At 41.2% G+C, this 26,434-nt stretch overlaps 1 protein-coding gene across 1 annotated transcript; it reads right to left on the reverse strand.

Moving 5' to 3' along the window:
• Positions 1-5,868: 5,868 nt before the first annotated feature.
• Positions 5,869-26,434, reverse strand: IL17RA (interleukin 17 receptor A). The gene is made up of 12 exons (XM_033161851.1): positions 26,227-26,434; positions 19,370-19,394; positions 17,989-18,135; positions 16,538-16,665; positions 15,013-15,139; positions 13,153-13,200; positions 12,904-13,064; positions 11,735-11,812; positions 10,678-10,780; positions 9,192-9,293; positions 8,311-8,352; positions 5,869-7,578 (listed from the first exon to the last, which is right to left on the reverse strand). The coding sequence occupies exons 1-12, from the start codon at positions 26,338-26,340 to the stop codon at positions 6,143-6,145; spliced, it is 2,511 nt and encodes an 836-aa protein (XP_033017742.1). The 5' UTR covers positions 26,341-26,434; the 3' UTR covers positions 5,869-6,142.

Raw genomic sequence — 26,434 nt, forward strand, 5'->3', positions numbered from 1 at the left:
TCTTTGTATGTGGGCCCAGAATTTTTTTGTGTGGGAAGGGGGAAAGGACATGTAATTTGAAAGCAACCTGTCCTGGTGGATGCCAGCTGCCTTTGGTCTTAAAATCCCCAAGCTGCCTAGGTAGGAAAGTGAACAGAATGCTAACAACCACTATATAAAACCTGTGGTATGCGATTGGGAGATGTTTTTCTCCACTTGGTACCCACCCATAGGCAGTCAAGTTACTGTGCTATGGAGAAATGATACAAAAGCCAGAGGTGGTGATAAATAGGCTGGTTCTCATGCACTCTTATACTACATTTATATACCCAGCCTTTTCTCTCTATGGTTGCTAATAGAATTGGGATTTTCATTGGGTGGTTAACTCCATAGGAAGCTGCCTTATGCAGTCATAAAGTTGGTCCATCTAACTCAGTACTGTCTACACTGACTGACAGTGGCTCTCCAGGATTCAGGTAGGGGTCTCTCACAGCCCTACCTGGATACACCAGGAACTGAACATGGGATTTTCTGCATACATAATGTTCTACCTGAGCGTCAGCCCTGGAGTTGCTTTGAGATACCTGCTTACAGACCTCAAGCTAACCCATCAGTGTTGCAGGAACGAGAACTAAGGTTTAACTTTTTCACCAGTGATTTTATCCTGTCCGGTCTCCAAAGCAGATCCTCTGAAAGACTTTTGTGTGGAATTCTGGCCAGAGGCCTTCCCTTCAGTAACTCCTTTCTATTTGTCTGGACAATCTTGGTGCTGTGACTGTGATTGTAAAACTTAAGTACTGTGGACTTTCCCTCTGAGCTCTAAGATACTTAGTGGGGATGCTAGTTTCCTGACAGAAAGAACAGGCGTGCATACAAATAGTTCACTTCCTCCCAGAGAGAACCTGCTACAAAACAGGCTGCTGTGCAGTAATCAAATGCTATGAGCCATTACAGCTGTTATTCACATTTAAATAACACTGAAATTTAAAACTGCACATTTAAGTATAAGTAGGTGGGCAAGAGCATCTACCATTTGTAAAAACAGTACAGTAAAGGAACAGATTTGTGTGGCAGAAATATTGGTAAAAATAAGGAATCTTGGTGGTTTAGAGCAACGTCTAACAGCTCTTGTATGCCATGAAATCTAAACCAATTCAGTTGTGATTGTGTTGCATTTACTGTACATCAGTCCTAACCCAATTTCAGTACTTTCATCTCAATCCGGATAAGGAATTATAAACATGGGGGAATAGAACAGCAGTTCTAGTGGCATGAGGAACTCTGCACACAAATAGAAGTGGAATGGTTACAAACCACACTACATACAAGCTTAAGGAAGTATGCAAGTTCTGGCTCAGAATTCCACTATTTAAAGAAGCTGTGATATTTATTTTTTTAGGGCAAGCCTCTAACGTATGAAGACAGTGTCTCAAGGAAAAGAAAATTAAAAGAGACAGGCAGAAAACAAGGCAAGGAAACTTAGCATCTCCACAAATTTAGAGCCTTTTTTAATAAAATAAAATAAAACAATTTGTTTTTAAAATAAAACCTAGGAACTGATTTTGTTGTTGATGATGTCTGGTGGTTTAATTCTTTGCAGGGAAGATCTGTGATAACAACTGTACTTTAAGAAATTGTGAAGGAGAAAAGCAAACAAATTTAGACTTTAGGTCTGGACATGAATTAAGGTGATGAAGTGGTAAAATAAGCTGTGCCACTTCAGAGTGATCACATTTCTCCATCCTTCCTGTAGGCACAAATCCAAACTGGGCCACATATAGAAGTTTTCCTCTTTCTGTGCTAGTTTTCTACCTGCAGGTGTCCCCCCCCCCCCCCCGACAAGCAGTCAGAGCTGGATTCTCTCACCTGCATTATGAAGTGGTACTGTTCAATCTATCATCTCAGCATCCTACCAGCTCAAAAAAGTTCCAATTTGGGAAGGGAAGCAAAGTTGAATGACTTGGTAGTAGCTGTACTCTAGAAAAGATCCGGACTGAAGGCATGCTGGTTATTCTCCTCTTGCTAAGTGTGCAGTGTACCCATATCCAGGCTGGCCTCTTGAGTGCAACTAGGTAGCTTGCCATTAGCAAGTACAGTATACCCGCAACTTACATGGGGTTATGTTCTGGGGATCATGCCTAAAACCAAAATTGTGTATATTCAAAACAATTGGGTTCAATGGTGGGTGGGATTGCCAAAGTCTTATTTCCTGGATGCTCACCCCGTTTTCATTTACTTTTTATTCCCCCCCCCCCAAGTGCATAAAGCTGAACACACAAAAGTTAAATGTTAACATTTTGGGAGCTCACTGTACTGCAAGAGGAGCCAATTACACTCCTCCATAAAAGCCTTATGCTGCAGGAAAAGTTAGCCAGTCTCTTATCTCCCCACCTCCCCTAACATCCAGCCTCCACCAGTCCTTAGGTAAAGTGAAAAACAGAACAAATGCCACTTAACTGATGCTCTGGACACCCAACATATCGTTTTCTTTAGTAACAAATATTTAGCAAAGAGCCAGAGATACGTAAAATACAATACATTTTAATCAAGTTATTAAAAGCTACCAATGAAAAAGGCATAGCAAAAAAGCAAAAATTTAAAAATACAGCTGTAGTTTGCTATTGTGAAATGGACCATGTACATCGAAGAAAACTGCTGAGTGGTTTCTAAAATGGGCTAAGAAGTCATGCAGTAGAACAGGCATGAAGTCTGCATTTGTTCATTTTAATACACTGGCACAATTTTCAAGGCAGTCGGCCTGATGGGCCATGGAGAACTGATGCTTGGGGATTCCTTTCCTCTACCAAACCACAGGTACTATTATGCTTCGGCTGAATTGGTTACCAATATACATGGATCCTTTAACAGCCTGTAAAGACTTACCTTGTACAGCCGCAATGTAGAGAAGTGAATTCCACTTTGAATAACCTTATTCAGCCACTAACTTTAATACACTAAGCCAATATAGGGACTTTCCAATGAGCAGTGCAGCTCACCGTTTACTGTGTCTTGGTTCCACACTGCAGAAACTGTTTGCTGCATCATGATGGTATCTGATGCAACACTTCCTTTTTTTTTTTTACAAATCATATTTATTTTGGTTTCCAATAAAACAATATCATATGAAACATTCCAAATTACATTCCAAATTATTTCTCCAATTATAAAACAAAAAGAAAGGTTCCAAATTGTCCAGATTATTACTTTAAGTTTTGTTTAAGGGTTCCCATGCTTCAAATTCCAGAGGCTCTATTATCATAACTATTGCTTTGCTTTCACTTCCAAAATATTTTCAGTGTCACTGATATATCCAACAAGTAAGATAAGTCCAAACAAACAGTATCGCTGTGTGATTTTAAGTCTGTACTCCACATTCCTTCTTTCGCCCTTGCTGGTTGAAATCCAAAAGTCACATTCGGACGGTCACCATCTTCTTCTTTATTATATTTCATATATTTTTCCACTTTTAAAAGCCCCGATCTGCACCAGCTTATAAATCTTCGGAGGGTTAGCCATCTCACTTATAAATCATCACGTGATGCAACACTTCCTTACACCTAGGTATGCAACTAAGTTTTACCCAGATTAGACCCACTGAAATTAATGGAGTAAAATTAGCCAGGGCTATTGATTTCAATGGATCTACACATGAACAGGACTAGTATTGAATAAAACCCCTAGTTTTTGCTGGCTGTAATCCCCTCCCCTCTTTCTCCTGGGCAACACCTATATATGTTGTAATTTTTCCTTTGTCCCAGGTGTATGGCAAATTTTATACAGAGCCATATTTTGAACTGAGTAACAGCTGAAAGAACAACATTGGTTCTGCCCACAGCCATTGGCAAAAAGTTCTCTTGCCAAGCATATACTCTCCCCTTATACACTACAACTGCTTGCTTCCATTTGCCTGTCTTGGATTGTGTAGGGAGACAGCAGATGTGGTGCATAATGGGAAATCGACAGAGCATCTAAAGTGCGGGTGCATATTAAAGAGCCCCTTGCCTGTGATTCAGAGGCTGCACACTCATTACTTTTGACATGGTGATGCTTCTGCAAACAGCATCCCTGTGGTGAGTTCAAAGTCATATTGTGGACGGAATCAGAAGCCAAAGGCTTCACACACTAGCTACTATTTCCTACGTTGAGTATAACCACATAATCCTCTGCTTCAGCATCTTTCTAAAATACCCCCTTCTAAATTAGGTTTGCCCACATTCTTCTGGTATATCATGAAGAAGTATCCATTACCAAAATTAAGTGCATTCTGAAAATTGCTTCAGCAGTTTTGATTATCCATAATTCATAGACTGTGTAAGGAAGCTGCCAACACATTCGCAAGAAAATCCCTGAACTCAGGCAACTCTGCTGGGACTGTTTGTGACATGAAAATAAATTAATTACTGCAGCATTTAAAACTGGGCAGAGCAATTACTTAATGCAGGGCTTCAAATCAATACAACAGCATTTTATCTTATTGACCATGAGATTAATATAGAATAAGAGTACAGTGCTTGCTGAGGAAGATGGCCTAAAACATTTGTCTTGATGTGAAACATTTTGTCTTAATCATTTGTAAAATGATTTGGAGTTCATTAGTTTTCTGGAGAAGAGGGTCAGCAGTGAGATGGCGCCAAATTATGCAGGAGGGTGTAAACCTAACTGGATTGCAAAGAGCTCTGAAAGTACAATTCCAAACAGGGTGAAGGGGTAACAAAATGACAATTGAGATTCAATGTAAGGGATATATATTGGGGCAAAAAAATCCTAACCACATATGTATTAATAGGACCAGAACTGGTGGTGACTATTCAGGAAAGATATTAGGTTTGTGCTGTTTTGATCAATGTAGGTGTCACTTCAGTGTGCAGCGGCAGTGAAACAGAGATATTTCATGCAAGGAATTATTAGAAAAGGAACTGAAAAAGCAGGCAGTATTGAAATGCTTTTTATGTAAGTGTGACACACTATGAATACTGTGTATATATCCTAGAGCTGGAAAACTATAGGAAAATGTAACACAAATAACCAAGGGGTTACAGCACAGCTAAAGGAGTACTGGGTTGTTGTTTTTAGCAGGCGACCACAGTGCCTGGAGACAAATAAGTTGTGTATTCACAGCAGTGACCAGAGGAGAAATGACCGCTGGGAGGAGCGCAGAGAGAAGAAATACCATGGTGCATCTGTAATAGCGAAGCTGGATGTCTTTATCTGCCCCAGCTGCAATAAAACATGTATCTCCTGTATTGGCCTCTACAGGCACAGCAGGCATTGTAACTTTCCCAACAGTTTGACTTTACCCCTGATGACATACTCTTCCACTGTCTCTTGAATCAGGCAGATGCCAACAATTGAAAAAAAGGACTAAGGAGAGACATAAGGAGAGGTTCATAAAATTATGCAACGATTAGAAAGCAGTTTTTCTTCCTCTCAATACTACATTTGCAGATCAATCAATCAGCAGCAGATTCGAGACAGGCAACGGAAAGTACTTCATACAATGAAATTATAGAATTCAGTGCTAAAAGATGTAGCAATAGCTATGGAGTGTAAATCCATCAATGGCTATTAGCCATAATAGCCACGTAGAACTTCTAGGTTCAGAGGCAATAGGTTACTGACTACTATTTCTGGAGCAACAGCAGCAGGTTGGGGCTGTTGATTGTGGGCTTCCTTGTAGCATCTGGTCATTGACTATGGAAACAGGATGCTGGACTGGACACATCTTTTATCTCATAAAACAGAGCTCTTGTGATGTTTCCATCACAATCATTTTATATTGGCTTGTTACCTGGAGCTTACTGAGCTATCTGGTCCATTTCATCTGATCCTGAGGCCACTTGTATGCTATCTGCTTGTAGCATTAATTTGAAAAAAAAATGCCTGAGGTTTGGTATCTACCTCCATTTACAGGGAGATTACTGGAGCACAAGAATGCTCAAGTATATGCAGCAGGTTGGCTGGGCAGACAGGTGAGCCAAGCTGCCAAATTTCTGCTGTCAGCTCTTCTACGCATTAGACTTCACAAAAATGTGTGCCCAAGATTGCCTGAGGAAGGATGTCTGAAATTGTTTGCATTCTAACCATCAGTCACTTCTTTTTTGGCAAAACAGAACAGGTTCTGGGTAGAAGTATGGGGCATAGTCAGCCATCCTACCATGTGATCCTAGCTAAAGTGCTGCTGAATATTCTGAAAAAGCAGCTGCTGCTGAAGACTTTTTAGACTGTCCAAGACATCTGGGGAGAGGTGTTGAGCAGACCCATGTCCTTCCTGCCCTTGCTCTTCTTCTTCCTCCAGGGGGCTGTCGGAAGGCAAAGGGGAACACCTGGAAATGTAACCCTGGTCTGACTGCACCGACTGTCTTTGATCTTTGCAAGACTCATCAAAAACCAGCTGCTGTTGCTCATTAACATCTTCTTGGCAGAGAGGTGATTCAGAGGGCGAAATGCTTTGTTGATAGAGAGAGTACATTAAGCTCTCCAGCTGCTGCTTCACATCAAATGGCAAGGGGTGGGGGTTTGAGGACAGATCTTCTTGAAGGATGACATTGTTTCTCCTGGGGGTGCTACTTTTCATCATGGGCATTCTTTCTTGCCAATCTTCATTGGTCAGCAGTTGATGGCTAAGTATCTCTGTCTCTTCTGTAAGGGCAACGGGCATTACTACCTGAACCTGGGAGCAGTCATCAGCAGCAACAACCAGGGTCTGGAATGCTAGATCCTCTTGTGATAGTAGCTGGGGTAACAGCCTACAAGCTCCCAACTCATCTTCATTGACTAAGAGGTTGACCAAGCAACAGCTATTGGGATCAGGTTCCTGTGGTAGCAGTTGCCGTTTCAGAATTCCTCCCTCAGTCGGTATTAATTCCTCAGAGAGATCCCCATTCAGAGACTGAAGGTCATCTTCATACTCAGGGCAGTCATTCTCTCTCTTAAACCAATCAGGGTGCTCAGTCTGCCATTTCTGGAACTTCTCCACTGCCTCCTTCAGTTGTCTCCCACTGAAGCTTTCAGCATAGTTCTCAGGTGAGATCTCTGGAATCTGATGTATTCTCCCTGGTTCAAATTTCTCCAGATCCTGAATCAGGAAGTAAACTTCCTCAAACTTGTCCATCAGTTGGTACTTGGAGGTGACGTTGAATGGATCTGGAATATCTCTTTCACTGCTTATGCCCTCAAAGTAACAGACTAGGTACATGCCAAAACAAGCTGGCTGCTTAAAGTCTGGCAGAATCAGATTCAATGCTGGAGTGAACATATCCCCTATTGGTAGCAGGTTATCTTGCTTGAGAGATACAGTTAACTCCTCACGCCCAAGCATGGCCTGCCACTTGGCTCGAGTACCCCGGGAACACAAGATGATGATCTTTGAAGAGAGTGCTTCCATTTCCTGTTTTTGCCGTGTCAGCCAGCGCACAGCCCCCATCTCTGATATTTGACGTTCATCCAGCAAGTCTAGGACCACCTCAGTACCACAGACTGTGATCATGAACTGAGCAAACTTCATCACAATGTCTACATAGAGCTTGTGATCAGCAGAATACACAATCCAAACCTTACGAGGCTTCAGGGGTGGAGGAGACTGTGACATGCGCAGCAGTTCTGGAAAATTGAGATTTTTTTTGTTAAAAAAGAAAACCACCATGAGTTGCTGCACTGCACATATGGAAAGCCAGAATGCAAAAATTTGGAACCAAATATGCTTTCTAAGCTGTACAGAATACAGGCATGTGTGTTCAATACCTTTTAGTACATGTAAGCCATGCCTTTTAACCATTTACCCACCAAAATATAATTCATAAAAATAGCAAAAGTGCTAACTCCTCCTGCCACCATCTCTATTCATTTCTGTACATAAAGCTGCTAATTAAGATTTGCATTGGTGATGGTGATCACAAAAGCAGAGATGATGCTAGTCTTAAAGAGTTGTTGGACCTTATGTATGCATATTCAGAATTGTTTTAGAATATGGACTAGCATTAGCTGTTAAAATTTTATGTATGCCAAGCACTAAAGAAAATGACTTATTATGCAAGAGAGGTGACAGAAAACTAGAAGAGACAATGCAGAGTCTTTAAGTCACTAGGAATAAGATTTGCGGACTCCTTGCTACTTCATGCCTTCAGCCCTTTCATCTCCCCCAAAGCCCTTTTTCAAGTTCACCACCACAGATTTCCCCCAAAAACATTCCAAATATTTTATTGACACAAATTTCTATTTGTACCTGGCACATGTGCTATCCTGTCTAATAGTACATACAAGTCCAAATTCTCTCATCCCAGGTTCCCACATTGCAAATTGCACTGACTCAATAAAAACAAAATGTTCTCTTACCATGGTGGGTACCATCACTACTGCTTGTTCCTGAATGTGTTGCTAATAGGGAAAGAAAACAATAGACGCATCTAAGAAGATCTGATAGAATATACATTTGGTCTAGGAATGACAGTATCTTTTGAAGACTAAGCTGAGACAGCGGTTCTAGGACCCAACATCTATGCCTAAAAATAACTGATGACTATAAAAATGAATAAAGGTGCTCTGACACCCTTATTCATTTTTATAGACTTCAGTTATTTTTGGAGTGTCTTGCACTGTTAATGAGTTATTTCCTGTTTGTTTGGAACATAGCCTTTCCCTGCTTCAGAGCCTGGGAAGAAGTTTCAACAGCCACATGGCATTCTTGAGGATTACTTGTGGTGCCTGTCCACCCTGTAAACAACTAGGGAAATACAAAACAGCAGGTGGATATTTCAACTTTTAGTATGTTGTTTCTTATGCAAGCCTGATTGTTGTCCCGACCTCTCCCCACCAAAAAAAATACCCCCAAACCCTTTGCAAGTTTGTATGGAGTTTTTGCTGGCTACTTTTGCATGCTATCTACTACTGAGCTATCTTTCTTCTCTAAAGTGTAATACAAAAGTTACTTATCAGGCTAGACCAACAAACCATTGGAATTTTACTGCCCCACACAACATACTAGGAACTTGGGATATCCATACAACTAAATGCTGAAATACTGACTTCTGTACAGGCTCAACATGTAATCATAGGTATGTAATCCAGCCATGGGCTGGATAAGACATTCTAATTGGGTCACTTTATCTCTCTGTGTTGCATGCTAAAGGCCAAGTATCCAGAAATGTACGAGTGGAGCGACAATGTGGGAAACAAGCTGGCAAACCTTCCCATTACATTTCTGACATTTTTCATACCTTTTTGCCTTCGAGCAAGCCAAATTACTGAAGCGACAGCTGATCCAACTATTAAAATGCAGATGAGAGTGAGGCCCCAGGGCAACACCACAGAAAGATTATCTGCAACATAGGAAGAGCATAATGTAAGGAACATTTCCACTGCTGCAGTAATTAGACCATGCAAAACTACCAAACCACTTGGGAGTGAGGTGGATGCAACCTCCCCCCACCAGCTATTAGCAATAACCAGCAGAATAACAGGGTATTTCTTGCTTACATCTTTACTGAGCCAGGAATTATTGGCAGAAACAGCCCAATATATCTGAAGCCACATATGCTTTCAACAGAAAGAGAACTGATCTTCTGGACAGCTCAATTGGTTGGAGCATGGTGCTGATAATGCCAAGATTGCAGTTTCGAACCCCACACAGGACAGTTGCACATTCCTGCATTGTAGGGATTTGGACTATATGATCCTCAGGGTCCCTTCCAACTCTACAGTTCTATGATTCTAAGTGATATTATCTTCCCTCTCCAGCTCCTTTCAAGAGGGGTAGAATATGACTTTCTCATAAGGTTTGCTCCCTTCACCTGACCTGAGATTCTTTGCAGTTGGTTCCTGTTTGAGTTTTGGATTCAAACTACTGTTTTGAACACTACTTTTCATTTCTGGGTTAGGCATTATTATCTCTCCTGTTTAGTTTTAGGCTGTTAGATTGTGCAAAACAATGCAACCAAACCAAACTTGATTAGATTTATCTTTTGGGGTGTTTTTATTGATATTATTTCTAGTTGTTTCTAATGTTTTAAAAATTGTTATATTGATTGTTCACTTGATATGCAGTGAGCCACTTCAGGCACAAATTTGTGGGAAAGTGGCATTACAGTGGTACCTCAGGTTACAGACGCTTCAGGTTACAGACTCCGCTAACCCAGAAATAGTACCTTGGGTTAAGAACTTTGCTTCAGGATGGGAACACAAATCGCGTGGTGGTGGCAGCACGAGGCCCCATTAGCTAAAGTGGTACCTCAGGTTAAGAACAGTTTCAGGTTAAGAACGGACCTCCAGAACGAATTAAGTTCTTAACCCAAGGTACCACTGTACAAGTTAGCAGATAATGATGATGACAATGATGGATACCGAGTAAGTCACTCAGCTCCATATCTATATCTTCATCATACAAAGGCAGCAGCAGAGCCATATCTGCTACTCTTGTGAGGATGATTTCTGCCTTATTTCCATTGGTATCTTGTGGATGATGCTGACATGGTTCTTAGACTGAAGTACCATCTTTAAGAGGGAAGGGACAACGGCCAACCTTCGGGTATCTTAATTCCTTTGTACCCACCTTTGTCCTCCTTATTTATTTTTTGCTGCTTTATGTTAATAGCAACATTTGCGTACATAATAGTGGGGACTCTACAGGTCTTAAACTTTGGCTTGTTCTGTAACAAATTCTTGCAACAGTTAATTAGCTACACAATTTCAAAATGAAGACCGTACCAACTTCCTCTGTTGTCCCGTAAGGCAAGGGAGTAGGGAGACATGGGATGGAAATGGAATGCCTTATACAATCTGTGGCACAACGTGCAAAGAATGGTTGAATCTGGAAAGAAAAAGACAGGAGAGAACAACTTTAGCAGTTTCTTTGATACTCTATATCCCAACACTTGGTGTTTCTGGAGCAAATTGCTTATTGTGTGGAATTAGTTGCTCGCTTTTGTAATGGACACACCTTTTAGAAAGGAGAGCAAGTCAACAGTACCATATTTGTGGCCCCTTGACTAGGCATTCTGTTTCGTCCTCTTCAGACTGTGTCATACTAAATGTAGGGAGAGTGAAGAAGTGTCTGAAAATAAAACCTACAAATGGATACCATTTTGGACATAAAGCGGTGTGCATCCATGTTAAGCAGAGATTTTAGTAGGATGGGGTGCAAAATTCACAACAAGAAGGCAGGACATATTATTGCAGTATGGGGCTGTCCTTGAAGACGACTGAGAAACTTTGACCGGTCCAAAAAGCAGCAACCAGATTACTGGCCAGGGTTCCATTTAGAACTCATGTACCGTAACTCTTGTTTTAAAACAGTTGCACTGGTTGCCAGTTTGTTTCCAGGCACAATTCAAGATACAGTCGTACCTCTTGTTGTGTTCGCTGCGGGTTGCGAACGACACAGGTTATGAACGTGGCAAACCTGGAAGTGTGTTTCGCCGCGCATGCTCCACACAGGTGGCGCACGCACAGAAGTACGATAATGCGCTTTGGCGCATGCGCGAAAGCTCCGCTTGGGTTGCGGACTTTTCGGGGTGCGAATGGCACCCTGGAACGGATCGTGTCCGCGACCCAAGGTACCACTGTACTCTAGTGAAGATGAAATGGTGAGGTATCAGCATTGTTAAAATAATTCATTATGGTTACGTTGTATAACTTGTAATAACCAGAGATAAGATAATCTCTGGAGGAATAATTGTGTTTGGTTTGAAGCACAGACAGGGTGATGTGGAACTGGCATGGCCACTCCCTTCTTTATTCAAATAAGAAAAGCAGCTCACCATACCTGCACCGTGTATTTGCAACAAATCTTCAAGTTTCTCTCTAGTTTGACTGTGACGTTCATTGGCTGCTGCAACTCCTTCTGCAGAAACCAAGAGACAAAGTGGAATTCCGAGGTAAAAATCACAAACAGCTTGAATGAACTCAGGAGAAAGAATGAGCAGCAGCACAGAAAAAAATGAGAAGCATTTGTCATCTCAAATACATTGTGCCTCAAATATCCCAGTGATGCCTCCCAAGCACAGGTGGGTTCAGAGTAAGAAATCAGAGATAAGGAAGAACTTATCACGAACGTCAGGATAGTTGCTGGGTCCAGTGTGTATCTAGATGGCAACCCGCCCTGTGGAAAGCCCTCCCATCAGACATCAAGGAAATAAACAACTGAGTTTTAGAAGACATCTGACGGCAGCCCTGTTTAGGGAAGTTTTTAATGTTTGATGTTTTATCGCTTTTTAATTATTTTTACTAATAATATTCTATTTTGAGTGCCCAGAGTGGCTGGGGAAACCCAGCCAGATGGGCGGGGTATATATAATAAATTATGATGATGATGATGAAGTGTTTCTCCTTTATTTTTGATAAAAGGTGAAGCTATTGAATGAATTTTCTTCTGTTCTTCACAAAGAAGGAAGATCACAGTACTGGGCTGTGCCTAGCCCAGTCAAGGAATTCATGCTGCCAATGAGGGAAAGCCGCTGCAAGCAAGGGAAGCCTCTTTGCTAAGGAACAGATTGGAATGCTTAGCAAACAAGGATAACTCCAAGCTTCTCTAATGTTTCCTGAGTGCTGTCTAACCACTTAAGAAACCTCTCTGACAAACAGTTATTTTTCTCTTAATGGAAAACCTCTGCACCGAGCCTAGTGCTGGGTGTGTGCATGCTTTGGTGCATGGTGGTATGTTCATGCATGTGTGAGAGCATGCGGTGGCAATACCCACTTTTTGACCATACTCATTATTGCCATGCAGCTCTTGAAATTGTCACAATGAGGCAATTAAGTCCTTGGGCTGAAAACAGTTAGCTGCCTCTGATCTAGAGGCACTGAAGGGCAGATATAAGTAGAATAAATAAGTAGGAACTTAGTAATTGTTGAGGTGGGATTACCGTAAATACAAGCACACTTTCTAAAATAAGTGTCTCAAGCGGGAAGGAAGATGGAGAACAGCTTTATTACCTCTGAGATTTTCTCTGTGGCCTTTTTACATTCTATTCCATCTTTTTCAAAGCTGGTCACATGGATGAAGTAATTGGTTGACTCCATTGCTGGGTTAAAGCTCACCAATAGTGTCTCATCATCTAGGCTTCTTCCATCCAGGCTGGGTTCCCATCCACTGCCTGCATATAATCAAAATCATCATGAACTGTGAGTATGGTACTTTAAACAGATTTCCTACACTTCTACCTATACTTAAACAAACATTACCTAATTGCAGACATGGAGCTGTTGTTTTCATGATTGGGTCTGTGCAATCTGCAACAAAAAGACAGGAGGATTGCATTTATGTCCAGAAAAACAGAGTACAATAGGCAAGAATTGCTAGCTAAGTACCACAAATATATACAAGTGGAAGAACACTTGCTGGGTACATTAAGAGAGGGGGCACTAAGTTACATTTGATGGGCTCCATGGTGAATAGACATGAAATTTAAGTTAGGATAATTTGCTTTATCTAAGGTACCCTTCATCCAAATGGCTCCTAGGGCAGCGTATGACAACAATTGTAAAATACAATTAAGCCATCATAAAACTTTACCCAGAACTTTACCAGCTTATACACTGAAACTTGTTTGCTTGAATTCAGGCTATGTCTCAGAAACAGTGATATTGACAACAGAAATACAAGTGCTCAGCATTGACACAAAGTAATTTCAATATTGCTGAGAGAGAGAGAGAGAGAGAGAGAATATTTTGGGGGAAATAAAAGTCCAGCCTACATTATGAAACCAAGGTCAGAGTCTAGTTGAAAAATGGCAAGTAGTGCTGACCACTTGAGTTTGTAGGCAGCCTGAAGAATGTTAATTATGTTATGATCACTGGGCTACTGAGGTTAAACACTATGTTGTTTAGAAAATACTACACTGGTAATGAATATAAAGATCATGTTCTTTAGATACTACAATTCATGTAAACATACCCCTCCAGTCTTACAATGCAACATCCAGCTTCTTTATAGGATTTAGTCGTTTTTTTGTGGTCTACCTTTAGATGTGTCTGCAGTTTTCCAAATTGCAAATCATCATCATCATCATCATCATCATATGTGTGTATTCCTTTTACGTTCTTCAAAACTGATTTGCCAATATTTGCCCATTATAGTTCCTGTTTATCTTCCATCTCTTTTTTTGTTCACACCACTTGCATCAGTTTCATTCTGCTGGGTCTGTTATTTTGCAAGCTCAGAATTTCTTCACTTATTTCCTGTTTTTGCCCTTTCAGTTCCTTTTCTTTAAAATTCTCTCCCATCTGACATTTGGATGGTCTCACTGCCTCCTGTATACAATAAGTTCTTTAAAATGCACAGGCCCTCCCATCTTAGGTCTTTCCTCCAGCCCCTCCAGAGCTGGCACCCTCCGGATATTGTTGACTACAATTCCCATCTCCCTGACCATTGGCCATGCTGGCCTGGGGTGGGAGTTGTACTCCAAAACGTCTGAGTGCACCACATTGGGTATTCTTGCTTTAGTCTTCTTTCCATTTCTTATTTTTCTTTATATACAGATTGGAAACCCATAGGTGGGGCCTGTCATTTAAAAAAAACTTTTTGTATAGCACTATAATATCTGTATGAGCAGCACCGCAAAGTCATATCTGCATCTGAACCCAGTCCTGCATCGTGATGGAGAAATTCATTTGATCTGCATTTTAAAGTGAACCTGATTTAATTCACTGGTCCCAGACTTATATATGAATTGGAATGTACTATTCCTAATTTTGTGATGCAAAAATGAACTTCGTGGTTCAAGAAAGTAAAGAATGCATACTTTATGGAAAAGAACATGTACAAAATGTGTGTTTTCCTATAAAAGGCACAAAAAAGCAAAAAAGTGCATGTTTTGTGGGAAGACTGTGTGTAAAATGCCTGCAATTTAAATGCAAAGTTTTCATGCATTTTTTTTAAAAAAAACCTGCAAAAAAATCGAATGGACCTACAATTGATTATATGCAAAAGCCATTGAATGGAAAATAGCTCTTCTACCCATCCCTAGTCTAGCAACATGATTTTACAACCTGATAAGCCCAATACTAAATCCCATCATTACCATTATAAAGAGGGTCCTTTACCTGGTACTGTGAATGGCACAGATTTCCGATTATAGTCTCCTGGAGTACTTAATTTGGGCAAGTGATGAACAGTTACTTGGTATGTTTGACCTGGTTCTACCTCAAAACGATTGAAAGAGAAACTCCACTGAAACAACAAAAAGAGGAAAGATCTGTCAACCAATACCAGTGCGCTGAAGTTAAAAACCAAGATTGCACAGAACTGCAACACTGGAGTTATAGTAGAAAAATGAAATAAATAATACAAAATCCACAGGCATGATACAGGAGGGATGGAGGGAGAGAGGGGAGATCTGGACATCAAGGCAGAATGATTACTTTGTTCAAGTCCAATCAACTAGTCTCAAACCCAGGAAACCATTTCTCCACCTCTGAATTGTTCATTACTTTGCTCCTTGTGGATGGAAGAACTCACTCCTTCCTCTCCTCCAAATGCCTTCTAGAATTGTATGTCTTCTAACAAAGCCTTGTTAGGTCAACAGAGTATCATTTGGGGCACTCTTCTGCCTACTGTGCTCTCTGATAAAGACCCCTTGCTCCTGCTGTTCTGATGAAGGAGGGATGTACTCTAGAAGTCTCGCAGGCAGGGCTGTTATATTTATTATCTGTATGGAGTGCCTAACTAATTGCTGGCACTAAATGAACATTTTTAATAGCAGCCTTGGAAATACATTTTAGAATGGTTGTCCTCTTCTTCATGCTCTGCTAGTGTTCCCCCCCTCCACTCCTGCTATAAGGTAGTGAGTAAGCTGGCAGGGGGGAGGCCAGAGAGATAGGGGCAATAAGGTGACAAAAGCAGTGGGTTATGTCCAAGAGAGCTGATAGTGCATACATCCCCTGGGGCAGACAAAACCTGTGGTGCCTCCTTCTCTTTTCCCTTGTAGTTTTTCCAAACTCTGCTCCCACTCAGATAAAATAACAATGTTTACAATGTTTACAGACAGTCAATGTTACAGACCTGCCAAAGCAGCAGAAACGTCAGCAGCAAATGTTGTACATCTTACTCCTCACTGCCTTCTGAGTTTAACAAAATTTAAATATTGCTGCTTTCTCCCGTTGAGCTACTTAAGATGGCTTCTGTTACCAACAGAAAAAGTGAAGGAGTTGGGAGCAGCAACTCTTCTTACTTTGGCAGTAGCCAGTCATAATACTCCTTCTCTCTCCTGCTTTATGCTGTGGGTGCTCCCAGTCTGAGCTCTCCCTCTCCCTTCTCTCTCTCTCACACACACAAACTTTAGGTCAGGGACAGAGAAAAATCATACTGCTCCACTGCACTTCCCCAGGTGAGAAACAGAGTGGATCCCCATGGCTTCTGTCCACGTAATGCACACGCAGCAGGGGGTGTGTAGGATTCATTTTTATTTGCTGCAGGCAACCTGGCATATCCTTATACTACAAGGCTGTTCTTAAGCACAAAGCTGCCCTGCTGCTTTGGGAATTTTATATCTTCTGCAGGCGACAAGCTGAGAGATTCTGAGAAGAGGAAAAGAAGCAGAACATTTGTAATGCCTCCATGATCACTTACCCGACCTCCGCCATTTGGACGGACTTGGAACAACAAGTTGTTCTGAAGATCGAACTGAGCACAGACCTGCTGGTTAGTGCTCACCTGAAGCACAGCCAATTCTGCCCCTCTGAGGTTCTGAACACTTCCTGGTTGGTGTATGGCCGAGGTGGGAGGGAAGAAAAAGAGGAGGATTAGTAAGGAAACAACTTATTTCTGTTTGTGACCTCTAGAGGAAAATAAATGTTCATACTGCAGCCTGAGCATCTGACTGCAGAGGTGGGAAAAGTCAACCCTGGCTTAAAAAAAGAAATGAAGGGGCAGGCCCAGGCTTTTCTTAATATGACTAAATCAGCCTGTAGAAGATGCACTGAGGAATTTTATTTATTTATTGGAAGTTTATTTATTGGAGGGGAAACAGAAGAGTCACAGCTCAGTGACAGAGAATACGATTAGCATGCAGAAGGTCTCTGGTTCAGTCTGTTTTCTCTAGTTAGGGATCTCGGGTGAGGAATACCTCCACCAGAGATTGAACTGTCAACAGGCAGAGTAGATAATATTGATCAATATCAATCAATGGTTTGATTCCAAGCTATCTTTTTATACTTTCAGCACTCAGGACTCAATTTATCCTGCAAATTCCAGTGCTTAAAGTGATCGACAGGGTCCATGAATACTACAACTGTACTACTGCCTTCCCTGCCTGAAGTGAAATACCACCATTTTAACAGTCAATCTGCTCTGAATTTCTTACATTTTTTTGTTTCTGAAAAGGTGTCCAAGGGAGGAATTTCTGTATTACTAAATTGTTCTCAAGTCTACCTGTGTCCCAAAACATGTATTACGCTTTAACATGAACTTAACCATGTGTTACTATGTAGGTGTGATATCTGGAGATTTTGGGAATAAATGTATTATTCCAAAACACATATAAAACAGTGCCACTTGAATCATCAAAATGGAGTAACTACAGAGAATAAAACGGTTAATTATTGTAAAAATGAGACATAGGCTTTACCTTTCCCACTCTTGGACCAACACCTGATACTTTACTTTTTTCTGTGATATATTTTTTGGGGGTGTGTGTGTGTATATATATAGAGAGAGAGGGGGGGTGGGAATGTTACAATTATTGGCAGTTGACAAATTAAGCTGTATAGTCAAGTATTTGCATTTTTTCTGTAGCTCTTTCCACCTAGACACTGAGGTCAAGTGTGACTCCTGTTAATTCACATAGCCAGCATGTGCCAAGGTTTGCTTCCTCTGTTGTGCTTGTAAGAGCCTGCACTCTGCACAGTCACCTAAGTTCTTCATCATGGCATCATGCAATGGTAAAGCCATCCACAAAAACTTTTAAGTGGCAGCTCTGGGTACTACTGCTGGGCCAAACGGATAGTGCTACATGCTACAGAACCCTGTTTATCATTAAATGCCAGCCCACTCAAGTTTATATTAAATGGCCCTTTGCTTACCATCAGTAGCCACCTTCCATTCTATGTTCAGCACAGGGAGCAGTTTTTCCTCATTATCCAAGAAAGTATCAATATGAACATCAAGGGAACTTGGGGCTGACGGAGTCCACTGTGAAGCCCTGAGCCAGCTCTGATCCATGCAGGTACCTGCCAGTTAAACAAAAATAAACTTAAGGACCATTTTTGATGTAGCCATTGATTTTCTTTGGATGATACCAACACTTGCATCCTCCCACACTATTATGTTTAGCAAAATTTAGGAAGCTACCCAATTTCTTACAGGAACAAAAAAGAAGAAGAGCTTTCTTGGGTCAGACCAAAGACCCATCTAGCCCAGCATTCTGTTCTCACAGTGGTCAATAAGATGCCTATGGGAAGGCCATCCACGTGACCTGAGCACAATAGCACTTGCTGTGTTACACTGGCCTTTGAAAGAAAACTAGGGAAAAAATGAAAGGAGTGAATTCAGTGGAGTCCACCCATCATTAGGGTCAATAGTGAACATATACATAAGCCTCTTGGCTAAGTATTTCTCTATAAACACACTTTCTAGGAGCAGCGACAGCAGGGGGCAAATATGCACAAGTTGTGCTTCGAGACACACATGATTGGATAAGCTGTATAGGTCAATAAATTTGTTTGAATATTTATAGTTTTTTAATCTACACATACAACAAAAATGAGTTGGGAATAAGATGGGAGTATCCTGAAAATGTCGAGCAGCATATCCCAGAAGATTACCAAGTGGGGGAATCCTATTTCTGAATATTCCTCCATGTAAGGAAACAAAAACCTTCCTTGTAAGTAGAAAACTTGCACAGCAAGAGTTGACTGGGCTAAAGCCAGTTACTGTGGGTTAAAAAAATTATTACAGGGGACTTTGTACATGTGATAGAATCCAAAGAAGTACTCTTCACCTACAAGCTGAACTTCACTTGTAAAGTCGACCTAACCATCTCATTCTGCTGCATGTGAATGTCTGACTATTTTCAACATGGAAAAAGAACTACTAGTGAATGCATCATGAGGAAAAAGTGTAATATATAAATGAGGAATTGAGGCTGGAATTTGACACATTCATAGTGGGGATTGCTTCCAAGTAAATATGAATGAATCAATTTATTTCGGTCACTGACCAGAGTGCAAACATATACAACAACAGAGAGCAAGTAAACATGCACAAGATTGCTCTGCATGCTGCCTATTTGATCTTTTCCCTTAATCTCCCCAATGAAGTAATGGTTTCTTGGATTTCTAAGCTGACATACATAAACACACATTTCACTGATTTTCATCCTGTAAAATTACAGTAAGGAAACAAAGATTGAAGCACAAACCATCTAAAAAGACTTAAAAAAAAAAAGATAACCAACATACTTACTGTTTCGCACAAGGCAATTTAAACCCTGCAGGAAAGAACACAAACATATTATTGAGAGGAACAATTCCTATTCTCAGAGCCTGATGAAGCCAGGTGCAAAAAGAGAAAGATCATTTATAGTTAGAATTCAGTTTGGTTAAACCAGTCAGTGATATGGCAGGAATGTGTTTAAGTATTTATGGTGCTAACAGTTGTTTTTTAAACAAACAAACAAACAAACAAAATAGACAACTAGTTCATATATAACATGACTGATCTAAAAGTTTGCTTTGGTTAACAGCCATGACTTCTGCACTTGGATTATATGAATAGTGCTAATGAATTTAAACTCTACTGTTTAATATACCCTTGTGTGTAAACAGTGATCAGTTGTTTAAAAAATACTACCATCTGCTTTAATCAGGCTGGTTCTCCTTAACAACCAATAAACTAGGTGCTCTCTGAATGCAGACCAAGTACATCAAGATGTTTGAGAATATAACATGGTCAGTCCCCCAAATATGGTCTTACAGACATGGAACAACATAGCAACCTAATAATTAAAGAGGGTACTACAGTCAAAGGCTGTGTTTGGAAGTCATAATTAGCCATGGTTTAAAAACACAGGGAATTAATTTAGCACCCCCTCTGTGCTTGCATGTTCCACCTCTTTTTCTCTGGTGTGGTGTGTTTGGAGGTCTTCACTTCCATTTTTGATTAACCACAGTTTAGTGTGTCATCTGAGCCCTAAGAATGTGGCTAATCTTAACATCAGTTTGTTGAAAAAAGTCAACTTCATATCCCACAATTATAACCCATGGTTTGAAGTTGCCTTGTTTCAAACAAACCATAGCCAATATTAGACAATTTGTCAGGTTGGCAATTAGGAGGATACTGTTGACAAAGATGACCCTCCAGCACTAGTGGTAGGATTCACTGTGAATATTATATTCAAAAATAACTGATCAAGAACCATACTTCCCCTTTCTAACACCTAAGATACAAATGTTTTTACCTTATCCAGACTATTTTAAACATGCATCACAACAAGCATAAAGGGTCAATACACTGAAACGATAGAAGTAATAACTGTGGACATGCTATTGTGTAGCTCATATTCCTTTCAGTACTTCTTGATTGATCACACTTGAAGGAAATATTACAAGATGTTTGTTCACTACCGTTAAGAAGCCAGTCTAATCTGCCGTGTACCAGTACAGTTAAAAATAAAAGTATGCATCTGTGAGAACAATCAGAACAAGTTCCATAAACCACAATTTTAAAAAAAATTGATATAATGATATTAAGTGATGACTCACAGAACTGTGCGACTGGATTGTTTTCAAAAAGTGTCATCTACACACAGAATGGATCCCCTATAGCCAAATCATCTGCAGCATATAAAGCTACGTAGAAGGAGAATTTCTCATAAGAAAATGAAAAAGTAGGAGGGTGAAATGAGCAAGATATCTAGCACACACAGCAGGGTGGCTAAGATGATGTGCTGGAAACTCCCTAGTTCAAGTATCACCTCAGCCATGAAGACACTACGTGTCCTTAGCAAGCTACTCTCTCTCAGCCTTAGTGCCCCAGCCTTAGCACTCCAGTGGTCTGGTATGATGCGAGTTCTAATCAAACAACATCCAAAGGTTACCCACTTCTATCATAAAGTACAGGTTTTTTGTAGAGCATGTTAAGGTGTTTACTGAAATGTTACAGTTCTCAGTTGACAAATACTTCTTGAACATTGCCTCAGCTTCTCCAATCTGTAACCAAGGGAAGCTTCTGAAGTTTGTGTAGCTTGGCTTCAGCCACTTGTATCAGCTGTGGTTTCCGCAAGAGTTATGAAAAATAAAATTTCTGATAAAGAGCCTGTTTTGTAACTTCCGACCTTATAAAAGATTTCATGAGCTGCTGTTTTTGTGCCAGTGACAGATAAAGAGAAGCTGGTAGACCTATGGTTTTTTAAAACTTCTGAAGAAGTATGTAAAAGAGCCAGCTATATCAGAGCAATTTGTCTAAAGATCTTAATGAGGAGAGTCTTAGAATGTGTTTAAGTTAAGCATGTGTCTACTAAGGAGGGCCTCCTTCATGGATCACTGCCTTGTCGTGGCAAAGGGGCTTGAATAACTCAGGGAAGCTATGAGCTATGCCATGCAGGGCCACCCAAGATGGACAGGTCATAGTGGAGAGTTTAGACTAAATGTGATCCACCTGGAGGAGGAACCGGCAAGCCACTCCAGTATCCCTGCCAAGAAAACTCCATGGACAAAGACAACAGGCATATAAAAGTTACGACGCTGGAAGATGAGCCCCTCAGGTTGGAAGGCGTCCAACATGCTACTGAGGAAGAGTGGAGGACAAATACAAGTAGATTCAGAGCTGATGAAGCGGCTGGGCCAAAGCCAAAAGGTCGCTCAGTTGTGGATATGCCTGGAAGCGAAAGGAAAGTCTAATGCTGTAAAGAAAAATATTGTATAGGAACCTGGAATGTAAGAACCATGAACCTTGGTAAGCTGGATGTGGTCAAAAATGAAATGGCAAGAATAAACATTGACATTCTGGGCATCAGTGAACTAAAATGGATGGGAATGGGCGAATTCAGTTTGGATGACTATCATATCTACTACTGTGGGCAAGAATCCTGTAAAAGAAATGGAGCGGCCCTCATAGTCAACAAAAGAGTGGCGAAAGCTGTACTGGGATGATAGAATGATAGAATAAAAAATGATAGAATGATCTCAATACGAATCCAAGGCAGACCTTTTAACATCACAGTAATCCAAGTTTATGCACCAACTACCGGTGCTGAAGAAACAGAAATTGACCAATTCTATGAAGACTTACAACACCTTCTAGAAATGACACCAAAGAAGGATGTTCTTCTCATTATGGGGGATTGGAATGCTAAAGTAGGGAGTCAAGAGATAAAAGGAACAACTGGCAAGTTTGGCCTTGGAGTTCAAAACGAAGCAGGGCAAAGGCTAATAGAGTTCTGTCAAGAGAACAAGCTGGTCATCACAAACACTCTTTTCCAACAACACAAGAGACGACTCTACACATGGACATCACCAGATGGGCAGCATCGAAATCAGATTGATTATATTTTCTGCAGTCAAAGATGGAGAAGCTCTATATAGTCAGCAAAAACAAGACCTGGAGCTGACTGTGGCTCAGACCATCAGCTTCTTATAGCAAAATTCCAGCTTAAACTGAAGAAAATAGGAAAAACCACTGGGCCAGTAAGATACAATCTAAATCAATTCCCTTATGAATACACAGTGGAAGTGAGATACAGGTTTAAGGATTTAGATTTGGTGGACAGAGTGCCTGAAGAACTATGTATGGAGGCTCATAATATTATACAGGAAGCAGCAACGAAAACCATCCCAACAATAAGGAAATGCAAGAAAGCAAAGTGGCTGTCCAATGAGGCCTTACAAATAGCGGGGGAGAGAAGACAAGCAAAATGCGAGGGAGATAGTGAAAGATACAGGAAACTGAATGCATATTTCCAAAAAAATAGCAAGGAGAGACAAGAAGGCCTTCTTAAATGAGCAATGCAAAGAAATAAAGGAAAACAACAGAATGGGAAAAACTAGAGATCTGTTCAAGAAAATTGGAGATATGAAAGGAACGTTTCGTCCAAAGATTACCATAATAAAGGACAAAAGTGGGAAGGACCTTACAGAAGCAGAAGATATCAAGAAGAGGTGGCAAGAATACACAGAGGAATTGTACCAGAAAGATATGGAGGTCTCGTACACCCTAGGTACTGTGGTTGTTGACCTTGAGCCAGACATCCTGGAGAGTGAAGTCAAATGGGCCTTAGAAAGCACTGCTATTAACAAGGCCAGTGGAAGTGATGTTATTCCAGCTGAATTATTTAAAATTTTAAAGGATGATGCTGTTAAGGTGCTACACTCAATATGCTAGCAAGTTTGGAAAACTCAGCAGTGGCCAGAGGACTGGAGAAGATCAGTCTACATCCCGATCCCAAAGAAGGGCAGTGCCAAAGAATGCTCCAACTACCACACAATTGTGCTCCTTTCACACGCTAGCAAGGTTATGCTTAAAATTCTACAAGGCAGGCTTAAGCAGTATGTGGACCGAGAACTCCCAGAAGCGCAAGCTGGATTTCGAAGGGGCAGAGGAACCAGAGACCAAATTGCGAATATGGGCTGGATTATGGAGAAAGCTAGAGAGTTCCAGGAAAACATCTACTTCTGCTTCATTGACTATGCAAAAGCATTTGACTGTGTCAACCACAGCAAACTATGGCAAGTTCTTAAAGAAATTGGAGGGCCAGATCACCTCATTTGTCTCCTGAGAAATCTCTATGTGGGACAAGAAGCTACAGTTAGAACTGGATATGGAACAAGTGATTGGTTCAAAATTGGGAAAGGAGTACGACAAGGCTGTATATTGTCTCCCTTCTTATTTAACTTATATGCAGAATTCATCATGCGAAAGGCTGGACTGGATGAATCCCAAGCCGGAATTAAGATTGCCGGAAGAAATATCAACAACCTCAGATACGCTGATGACACAACCTTGATGGCAGAAAGTGAGGAGGAATTAAAGAACCTTTTAATGAGGGTGAAAGAGGAGAGTGCAAAATATGGTCTGAAGCTCAACATAAAAAAACTAAGATCATGGCCACTGGTCCCATCACCTAATGGCAAACAGAAGGGGAAGAAATGGAGGCAGTGAGAGATTTTAATTTCTTGGGCTCCATGATCACTGCAGATGGTGACAGCAGTCACAAAATTAGAAGACACCTGCTTCTTGGGAGAAAAGCAATGACAAACCTAGACAGCATCTTAAAAAGCAGAGACATCACCTTGCCGACAAAGGTCCGTATAGTTAAAGCTATGGTTTTCCCAGTAGTAATGTATGGAAGTGAGAGCTGCACCATAAAGAAGACTGATCGCTGAAGAATTGATGCTTTTGAATTATGGTGCTGGAGGAGACTCTGGAGAGTCCCACGGACTGCAAAAAGATCAAACTTATCCATCCTTAAAGAAATCAGCCCTGAGTGCTCACTGGAAGGACAGATCCTGAAGTTGAGGCTCCAGTACTTTGGCCACCTCATGAGAAGATAAGACTCCCTAGAAAAGACCCTGATGTTGGGAAAGATGGAGGGCACAAGGAGAAGGGGACGACAGAGGATGAGATGGTTGGACAGTGTCCTCGAAGCGACTAGCATGAGTTTGGCCAAACTGCGGGAGGCAGTGAAAGATAGGCGTGCCTGGCGTGCTCTGGTCCATGGGGTCACGAAGAGTCGGACACGACTGAACGACTGAACAACAACAACATTAAGGAGGGCAATTAACAATGTAGGATAGTAAAGGCATTAGAGAGCTGCTCTACCACTGTTAATGTTGTTTACTGCAGGAGATGTGGGAAAGGAGATGGCAAAAGGATGGTGGGAAAACTAGCAACACTGAGTAAGACTTCAGTCAACATAAATAGGAGTAAGAAACCCTTGTCTTGGTACAGTGTCAAAGATACAAGCAGGGTTCTACAATTTTTGATTAGTCTTGCTGGCTGAGCTAAATTAAGTAAGTAGTTGCCTATTCACTTCTCTCTGGGCAAACCTTCCAAGTCTTTACCAAGGAAACTGACGGTTGCTGCTGCTTAAAGGCAGGAAAAGCTAGAAGGAGGGCTTACTAGTTTGGCCTTGCATAGGCAAGACCCTCCAGGCATTTTGGCCATGCAGGTGCCAAACAGTCCCTATCCTTTCTCATATTTGTGAAGCTTGCGAGGTGGTGAGAATCACTATGCAACTAAAGAGATATCTCCACCGAATTTCCCAGGTTCAAAGTTGGGAGGAAGGCTGGTTGCTCATCAGTTACTAGAAGGTAAACCATGTTCAGTGTTGTTGAAGCCTGCATGACTGTACACAAATTATGCTAATTAGGAAAAGAATGCTAATGCAGCATTAATTTTTTACATACACACATAGGATTGGGCTTTAATGAAAAGAGAGGCATGGAAGTTTCAGACTGAATTATCACTATTGGTAAAAGAGTGCACAATCCTTTAGTCAGAGATCACTTGCAGAGGTAAATTAAAATACAAATACTACTTCAGGAAGATAGTGTTGCCATCACAGCACACTCAATGCTTTGCTTTCAGACACCTGTAATTCTTCCAGAGAAGCTCTTTATTTAAGCCATTGATCTGTGGACCACTTAAGGCTAGATATTTTTTCCTAAACAGATAGTACCATGCAAGGAAAAAATGTACACCACCACAATTTTCGGGGGGGAAACCATGTTTTATTTTGCTCATCTCACAGAGGTGAGGAACCTGCAGTGATCCAGATGGCTAAGGCTGCTGGGAGTTAAGTCCAACAATATATGGAGGTATCTGAAGAAGTGTGCATGCACACGAAAGCTCATACCAGGAACAAACTCAGTTGGTCTCTAAGGTGCTACTAGAAAGAATTTTCAATTTTGTTTTGACTATGGCAGACCAACACGGCTACCCACCTGTAACTGAATATATGGAGGGACACACACATTATTATTCAAAATAATTTGTTTTTACAGCACCTTCCAGGTATCTGGAACTTTACAAAGGCAGGTCCTTAACTAAATAAACACAAACAATAGAGATGCGGGGAGGGAGAGAATGAAGGCACGGGCAGGCAATCCTAGGAACAAACATGCGAAGGAGGTCAATACAGCAACCTTTACATTAACAAACTGGCGACGGATCGGAGTGAGACGGGCTTTTCAAAAGCAACCTCATGAGTTCCTGACAAGTAGCAAGAACCCGAACCGAGAACTTCCGCATTCGCAGCCTCGAGTTAACTACGACGCCGCTTTCGAAAGAGCCGGAAAAATGAACTTTGGCCCCGACGGACTTACCGGCTGGGAACAATTGAAAACTGGCGGGTCTTCGAGGAGCCTCAGCCCTGAAGCAGCGGGCAAAAGTCCCAGAAGAAGTGTAAGGGGAAGCGAAGCGGCGGCGACGGCTCCCATCTTCGCTATAGCCGCTGCCGATGCGAGGCCACCGGCTACACTCGCTTCGTCCGCCTCCAGTTTCCGGGACCAAAACCTGAAAAGGGAGAACAAG

The sequence above is a fragment of the Lacerta agilis genome, chromosome 10, assembly GCF_009819535.1.
Source record: "Lacerta agilis isolate rLacAgi1 chromosome 10, rLacAgi1.pri, whole genome shotgun sequence".
Classification (NCBI taxonomy): Eukaryota; Metazoa; Chordata; class Lepidosauria; order Squamata; family Lacertidae; genus Lacerta; species Lacerta agilis.

Excerpts from the sequence above, each read along its gene's own strand:
- IL17RA (XM_033161851.1), bottom strand. The coding sequence starts at position 26,340 with ATGGGAGCCGTCGCCGCCGCTTCGCTTCCCCTTACACTTCTTCTGGGA. Across the intron at positions 16,666-17,988 it reads ATGGAAGGTGGCTACTGATG|GAAGTGTTCAGAACCTCAGA; the intron begins GTAAGCAAAGGG and ends TACACCAACCAG. Across the intron at positions 9,294-10,677 it reads CGGGACAACAGAGGAAGTTG|ATAATCTTTCTGTGGTGTTG; the intron begins GTACGGTCTTCA and ends CCTATGTTGCAG.